The 8,625-nt window shown below is 37.2% G+C and overlaps 1 protein-coding gene across 1 annotated transcript; it reads right to left on the bottom strand.

Moving 5' to 3' along the window:
* Nucleotides 1–819: 819 nt before the first annotated feature.
* On the bottom strand, nt 820–2,427 carry LOC115628152 (probable cytochrome P450 6t3). The gene is made up of 2 exons (XM_030524126.1): nt 1,168–2,427; nt 820–1,110 (listed from the first exon to the last, which is right to left on the bottom strand). Exons 1-2 carry the CDS (start codon nt 2,425–2,427, stop codon nt 820–822), a joined length of 1,551 nt encoding a protein of 516 aa, XP_030379986.1.
* Between the last annotated feature and the right edge of the window lie 6,198 nt (nt 2,428–8,625).

Raw genomic sequence — 8,625 nt, 5'->3', positions numbered from 1 at the left:
AGCTTAGTGTTCGAATCTGACATTATTTCATTTTCGGAAACGTCGTTAAATGACTCTGTTTCTGACTATAATATTCTGTCAAATATCTATACCATTTATAGGCGTGATCGCCCAAATCGTCGTGGTGGTGGTGTATTGATCGCAGTCAAATCCACCCTTCGACCAGAACTTGTTTATGTAAATATGAATGCTGAAGTAGAATTTATTGCGGCTCACATGCTGTATTTATCACTTGCTCTTATATTCCTCCAGCTGCTGATTTTCAACTTTATATGCACCATATAAATTGTATCAGCGAAGTCTCTTCTTCTTTACGGGATAATGACGCCCGCCGTGTGTATTCCCTCATCACATCATGACTTTCTTGATTCTCTCTTGGAATTGTCTATGGTTCAAATAAATAAAATCCCTTCTTAATGCTCACCTATACCTTAAAAGACTACTTTTGTCCAAGCTTTCAGCTTCCTAGCTCTTACCGTTTGGGCTCTGCATTGATTGACTTATTTGACTTATTCCTTGACTGCATACAAGCACTCATAGACACGATTCTGATGTACAAGTAAATGCTGATAAAATTGTATATAAACACTTATGTGAATATGCATGCGTTGAATATATTATATTTAATTAAATTAATTATTAATTTTTTTTTGTGGGATGGTACAGGGTAAGTGTTGAGTCAGCTCTTCTTTAGCATTCCTTTCTTGTTTTTCTTGAAATTTTATTGATTTAAAATAAATAAAAAATTTATGGTAAAAATATTTTGAGTTTTTAGTTTTAATGTTATTTTGAAAAAGAGTAAGCTGTAATTTTGTTCATTTAAAGTTTTACTTTCTCGTCCTTAAAAATTCTTAAAAAAATATTATCCTTTGCTTCCAACATAAAAGCCTTGGGACTGAAATGTATGCTCTCTATTGTATGTTCGCAAACCTCTACACGATTTCTTTTCAATATGTGTGCGAGACCCAATTTCAGCTGCAATATGCCCAAACGACTACCAATACAGCCATGGGGACCAGCGCCAAAAGGTAAATATGTCATTGGCACAATGTTCTTTATGTTTTCCGGCGCAAATCGTTCTGGGTTAAAACATAACGGATTGGGCCAATACTAAAAGTGATATTTTAATTATTTTAATTTTGTTTGAAAAAAACCTATCAAAATTACCTTAGTATCACGTTGAAGGCCCAATATAGAAATATAGGCAGGCATTCCTTTGGGCACCACAAAGTCCGCATATGGCTGCAGTGAATACTTTGTATCACTATCGCCCGGAGTAAGCTCGCGATTGATGAAAGCAGCGATTGGATACAAGCGTAATGCTTCCAAGCAGATCATATTAAGAAATGGAAGCGTGATCAAAGTGCTGTAGTCCAAAGAAGATCTTGTGGCAAAGGCGTTATGTAGCTCATTCCGCAAATGAATCTGCAGTTGTGGTTGTTTGGCGACTTCGTAAAGCGCAAATCCTAGCAATGACGATGACGTCTCAAACCCTGCAAGCAATATGATGCTAGCCTGTGAGGTTATAAAGTCTGGATGCTGCACGTAGTGCGTTGGTGGCTTGCTTCTTTGCAGTTGAAGCAGTTGGTCAATGAGGTTGGGCTTGCAGTTAGCATCTTTTGTGTCCCGACAGAGCTTCAAAGCAGTACCAACTAAATCACGCATAAAATGTGTATATTCCTTCGAGAATAACTTGGCACGTATGAGCCTTGTGTATTGAGGGAGAAAAAATATTATCATAAAATGCAGAAGTTTCCGGAAGTTAGGCACTAATAGGCGACGTGTTTGTTCGCGGAGCTCGCATTTCCCTACAAGCAGACCATTGGCTTCGAGGCCATAGAAAAGAGATCCCGTCATATCAGTTGTGAAGAGCGTGCACATTTCGCTTAGCTTGATGACTTTACTATCCTGCTTACCGAGCTGTCTCTCTAAATAATTCTCTAACTCGGCCACCACACCGAGCATACGCGGATACATAACATGCTTAATGCGACCAGTTGTGAATAATTGTGACATACTTTGTCGGCTTTCTCGCCATTTTGAATATTTCGCCAATGGTAATGTTAGTGAACCCAATTCATCGTTGAAGTCATCGGCTGCTTCGTAACGGTTCAGAAAACTTTTAAAATGCTTAATCAGAATGAGGCGTATGATTTTAGGTTCTCGGATGACCAATGCTGGAGTGTGGAAAAGAAAGAAACCAACAACATTGGCCCCTACTATGCTCGGATGGGCGTAAATGTTAGCAAAGAGTTCTCCAAAAGATATTCGTAATAATATTAGCTCCTTCAGGTTACCAAATGGAGTAGAAGCGGGAAGATATGATATGTTGTGGCGCTTGAAGTACCTATATCGATGACACAACCATATGTAACCGGCAAAAATATTCAGCGTCAGCAACGTAATAGGAACGCAAAGAAAAATCATCCTGTAATAGAAGTGTAAATTCTAAATTGTTATCACAACATATTAACTTCCTTCCTGTACTCATACGTTAAAAGGGTACATTAGGTTTGTGTAATGTATATAAAAGGTAGAAGAAAATTTATAAGAACTTGTATATATATTCTTAATCAAATGACGAGACGAATCGATAGAACCAAGTCCGTCTGTCTGGGGACGGTTGAACCCACATTCTCCAAACTTCATATGTACACTCTTATAATCTGCAGCCAGTATGTTTTTTTCCCGCTCCGCGCTACGGAATACAATCCTGTCCACATTTCAAAATACACCTAATTCTATTTTTACATGGTCTTTTTTTACACGATGTTGATATATCACGGTTTGAAAATTAACAAGAGAGAATGCTACAGTCAAGCGCGCCCGATAGTGTAATACTCTGTACCCAGGGATTGAAATTGTTTCGCTAATAACTTTGCTTAGAATTAAACGATTTAGATGAAATTTGAAACCAAAGTAGATTATTGTATTTATTTTGTGTGCAAAGTTTAGTTAAGAAACCTTTTGAAATGTGAACGGTATTGACAAAATTCTTTAGCGTGGGAAGGGGGGGAAATTCCAAAAAATAAAAAGGAATAGTCGAGCGAGCTCAACTCTTAAATACTCTACTACAAAAAAATAAATGATTAATTAAAAAACAAGTAAAAAAGCTAAAGTCGGGTGTCCCGACTTTGAAATACTCTGGACATATGTTTACAATAATTATAGAAAATAAAAAAAAAAAAGAAAAAACAAGTAAAAAAGCTAAAGTCGGGTGTCCCGACTTTGAAATACTCCTTACATATGTTTACAATAATCATAGAAAATAAAAAAAAAAAAAAAAAAAGAATAAAAAAAATTGGATCGATTTTACCTCTCTCGGTATTCGAACTCACGTAAAGGGTGTATAATTGCACATTTACATAGCAATTGCGTCTGTGTGAGTGTATGTATGCCTATGCGCATCTATTCGTGTCTGTGTAAGCATTTTCGCAGTCAACCAAACAGCAACATCAACAACAACCGCGGGCAGCGCTTGAGCAGCGCTGCAACAGCAAATATATTTATGGCTATAACTTCTTGTTAAATCGGTTTATCATAATGAAACTTGGCATACGGACACATAATTACTAACTGGGGGTATTTGCAAAAAATTAGTTCGAAATTCCAAGAATTACGGGAATTAGAGAAAATCGCATTTGTGGGGGAGAGGGGGGAGGGAGGGAAATTCCAAAATATACATTTTCTGCGTATTCACACAAGGCACTTATACAGACGGACAGACAGGCGGACATGGCTATATCGACTCGGCTTGTCACCCTGATCAATATAGTATATATACTTTTTGGGGTCTCCCACGCCTCCTTCTGTGTGTTACATACATTCGCACAAAACTAGTATACCCTTTTACCCTTTAAATCAATGAAAATTGCAAATAAATATGTGTTCACAAAAGTGAACAAGAGCTCAGAAGTTAGCATAGGGAGCACAAGCAAAAAGTAGGCTAAGCAACAAATCTCGGTCTAAAAATAGCCGCATGCAGCAGTGGTACAGACCAACGCATAGTAGATAACAGAAAATGCATAGGCAAATAGGACCGCGGCAGCGTTTAAGGGTGGGTGCACACTGCGTTTAAGAAAGGCTTGAAATATACATATGGAGGGGAAATCCACTTGACACCGTTAGGATAGAATAAGACAAAAAATGTAAAATTAGAGTAAGTACAATGTTTAGAAAATAAGAAAGAGTAAAATATTGAATTATTAGTACATAAGAAAAAACCTAGTAAATAAGACAAAAATTGTATAAATACTGAAGGAATTTCAGAAATAAAATCAGAATGAAATTGGAAATTTAAGCATTGGTTTGTTTCCTTTTTTGTTCTCTCAGAGACGCTCTACACGGGATAAAGTGTAGCCTCTGATAGTGAATAGTTCCTAGCTGTATAGCAAGGAACTATTTACATTTTGGTCCTTCGAGCAAGGAAACGGCGAGGTCGGCAATAGCGGGCCCATCCGAACTAGATACCGAAAGGTGTCAGAATCAAAAAATTAAAATTTAAGGCGAAAACAAAAGCCGAACCATTAAGGCCATAGCCTTTAAAGTAGGAAGGGAAAGAATACAGAGTCTAGTAAAGACGAAACTAAAATCGGTTGCCAAACTTCTGATAAGTTTGGGCCGATAAACCAGAAGGAAGACCCCTGCAAACCGCTACCAGGTTTGGACCAAGAGGGTCAAAGAAAAGCGGTCCCAAAGATCCCTTACAAGGTTTGGGCCGCCGAAGGACGAAGAAGAGAGAAGCGAGAGAAGACAGCAGGTCCCAAATCCCTACAACGTTTGGGCCGAAGAAGGACGACATCAGATCAGATACCGAAGGTTTGGGCCGCAAGAGAGACGAAGAAGCAGCGGAAGCTAAGCCATAGAAGGTTTGGACAAAAGAAGACGACAAGAGCTAAACCTCTACCAGGTTTGGCCAATGAGTCAGAAACCCCAGGAAGCCACAGACGAACGTCAAATTGCTTCTATGGAAGAATTTGACCGAGTATTCAATAGAATTATTAAGGTCGCGAGGCCATATATAGAAGCTGCAGCAGAACCCAATGCAGGACCGCAAAAGCTTACGATAGAAGAATATAGGAATCAGTTGCGAGAGCTATACAAATTAGCTCAAATTTCAATAGGACAAGAACAAAAGAAGTACCTGTTAGAAGCAAAAAAAATTAAAAGATAAGAGGAGTAAAAAGAAAAAGGAGCAAAAAAGAACTAATATTAAAAAAAATTAAGAACATTTCAAAATTAATATTAAGAAAAATAGAAATAAGAAGAAATAAATAAATAATAACATAAAATATTTTTTGTTGTCGAAAATAATAATACCAAAGGTGACAAGATGGTGTTGACAAGGGATCAATTAAAAGATCTCTTAGTAGAGCAGCAGACGATTTATAGGGAGATTGAAAATATAACAAATTTAGGAGAGAAAACGTTGTGTGAAAATTCACAGCACTTAGCAGAGCTAGAGAAGCTCTGGGAAAAATTCGAAAAAAGGCATGAGATCCTAGAGGACAACAAGAAAAGTCTTGGCGAGGTAGACTATTTCCAAAAGAACGTGTGGGCGAACGTGATGAAGGTTAGAGGGGATATAATGACTTGCCTAGCTAGGTACAAACCTAAAAAACACGTACCATCAGCTCCAATGGAGACAAGCATGTCAGCCACATCCCCATTTCAAGACGAAGCCAGACATAGGTGGGAAAAGAAAAGAAATACGGTAATAGCCAAGGCCGAAAGATTTGGCAGGCAGATTAGTGGAGATTTTCACGTAGGACTAGAGGCGCCGGAAGCGAAGAAATTCTTAGATGGAAAGTTTGAGGAAATAAAGGAGAGTATAAAAACCTTGGAAAAAGACCCCTTTAGCACTGAAAACGAAATAGGGCAAATGTTGGAGGAGGTAGAAGGACTGTTTTTGCGTAAAATGAAAGAAATTAATGAAGACAAAAGCACGAATAGCACATTGAAATTAAAATAAATTAAAATTCATCCCTTTTTCGGAAATATAGCACAGTGGACAGCCTTTTCAGATATGTTTGGAAACTTGGTGCACAAGAACAAAAACTTGCACGAAGTTGAGAAATTTATAAGGTTAAAAGAGCTAGTTAGGGGGGAGGCGAGTTCCCTAATACAGCATCTACCAATCTCAAGGGAAAATTATAAAACGGCATTACATATTTTGAAAGATAGATACGAAAATAGGAGACAAATATTCTCCTACCACATGGACAAACTATTAGATCAGCCCACAATGAATAGTGAGTCGGAAAAAAGTGTCCAGGGCCTGCTAGATACTACTAGGCAATGTATTCATGCCATAAACGGCATGAATACAGGAATAAAAGAAGCAGATATAGTATGGGCTAGGATAGTTTTAAGAAAATTCGATAGGGCCGGACTACAACAATATGAACAGTACACTAGGAGAACAAAAGAAATCCAAACCTTAGAAGAGGTTTTGGAGTTTCTCGAACTACACCTCCAGGCAATACAAACAATGCAAATTAAGACCCCACAGACAGATAGAGTAGATGCAATTACCGTAAACTTAGGAAAGTTTTGGGAAATCTCAGACCAAGCTGCTGAGAAAAACTTAGATTTTTCTAAAATTAGTTTTATGGGAGACGTCTCAGAGAAAGCCTGTGAGAAAAAATTAGATTTTCCCAAATTTAGGGATTTTTGGGAAGTCTCAGTGAAAGCTACTGAAGAGATAGATGTTCCTAAATTTGATGTTATAAATGAAGTCTCAGAAAAGGCGTTTGAGGAAACGATAGAGTTTCCTAAATTTAGGTGTTTTTGGGAAGTCTCAGAAGAAAAGACTGAGAAAGAAGGCAACTTCAATCATTGTGAGGAAATAGGCATAAAATTACCCTCATTCGAATTGGAAAGGTCCTCTGAGCCCATAGCTGCTGATTTTGTTCAATCAACGGAAGAAAGATTGGTCCCAAAATCAGAAGATTTAAAGTTCGAAGAAAAATATGATTTTGTCGGTGCTGAGACATTTACTTCTTCTTCTATTACTATACAAACACAATTAGGAATTTCTGAGGAAACAGACACAAAAGAATGTCACGATAAATTATCCTCAGTCCAATGTATAAATACCCCTGAGCTCGTAGGTGCAGACTTCGTCCAATTAACGAATGAAAAAGTAATTTCAAAATCACAATACAAACAGGCAAATTTAAAGATCGAGAAAATATCCAATTCCACTGTACAAGCAGCACAAAGTGTGTCTGTAAAAAAGACAACTGCAGTTAAGCCAAATACTGTTGGTTTAAAATTAGAAAGACCACAATTTCACCTTATCCCTCTGGCAAGTCCTCACTTTGGAGGAATCCAAGGAACGGGGGTAGATTCACTAAAAAATTACCAGAACAAAATAGTAAAAGAACGCACTCTAACGTACGAGAAAATAAGTACGTCACTAGTGCAAATCAAGGCAATACTGAACACTGTACAGGTTAGACAGTAGCATTGAATTAGAGAACAGTTTAAAGCCAGCACAATTTCGAATTCACGAACCGCTTTACGAAGGCATAGATCGGAAATATAACAAAGGGATTTCAGTATTGGACCGATGGAAATTGGTACCAAGCAAGAAAATCCGTTTTTGGACAAAGTGGAAAGAGAAATACAACTTGATTCTTGGATGCAATTAGGAGTATAAAATATATGACATTATGGCCCGTCGCAAGATGTTCACAAAAGTGAACAAGAGCTCAGAAGTTAGCATAGGGAGCACAAGCAAAAAGTAGGCTAAGCAACAAATCTCGGTCTAAAAATAGCCGCATGCAGCAGTGGTACAGACCAACGCATAGTAGATAACAGAAAATGCATAGGCAAATAGGACCGCGGCAGCGTTTAAGGGTGGGTGCACACTGCGTTTAAGAAAGGCTTGAAATATACATATGGAGGGGAAATCCACTTGACACCGTTAGGATAGAATAAGACAAAAAATGTAAAAAAAAAAGAGTAAGTACAATGTTTAGAAAATAAGAAAGAGTAAAATATTGAATTATTAGTACATAAGAAAAAACCTAGTAAATAAGACAAAAATTGTATAAATACTGAAGGAATTTCAGAAATAAAATCAGAATGAAATTGGAAATTTAAGCATTGGTTTGTTTCCTTTTTTGTTCTCTCAGAGACGCTCTACACGGGATAAAGTGTAGCCTCTGATAGTGAATAGTTCCTAGCTGTATAGCAAGGAACTATTTACAATATGTAATGACTAGCGTAATAACTTAAAAGTAATGTGATACTTGTAATTCTTGTAAATTCTTGGACTGTCCGAAATATTTTATAATTTCTGTGAAAACATGTTTAAGAAGATCTAAGATACAGGCTTTTGGAAAGAGCTATAAACAATTATTCTTTAAAAACTAATCAAAACTCTATTATAACTTACAGATAAAAAAAAATAACATGCCGTTTTACTTTTCAGTGAACTCTATACTGATCTCCGATTCCCCTATTCAAAGTTTAACGAAGATTAACATAAAAAACAATTGTTCTTTGTTGTGTGCTTGTTAATCTTGATGTAACCTTGCTATTTGGTTGCTGAAAACAAGCATAAAGACTACATCGCTTGCTTAGCTTTCGACAGTTCGTAACTATCTGCGCTCGCAC

Source organism: Scaptodrosophila lebanonensis, unplaced genomic scaffold (genome assembly GCF_003285725.1).
Source record: "Scaptodrosophila lebanonensis strain 11010-0011.00,11010-0021.00 unplaced genomic scaffold, SlebRS2 tig00000110-arrow-arrow-pilon, whole genome shotgun sequence".
NCBI classification, from domain to species: Eukaryota; Metazoa; Arthropoda; class Insecta; order Diptera; family Drosophilidae; genus Scaptodrosophila; species Scaptodrosophila lebanonensis.
Note: the sequence above shows the minus strand (reverse complement) of the source record. Positions and strands in the feature narration are given on the sequence as shown.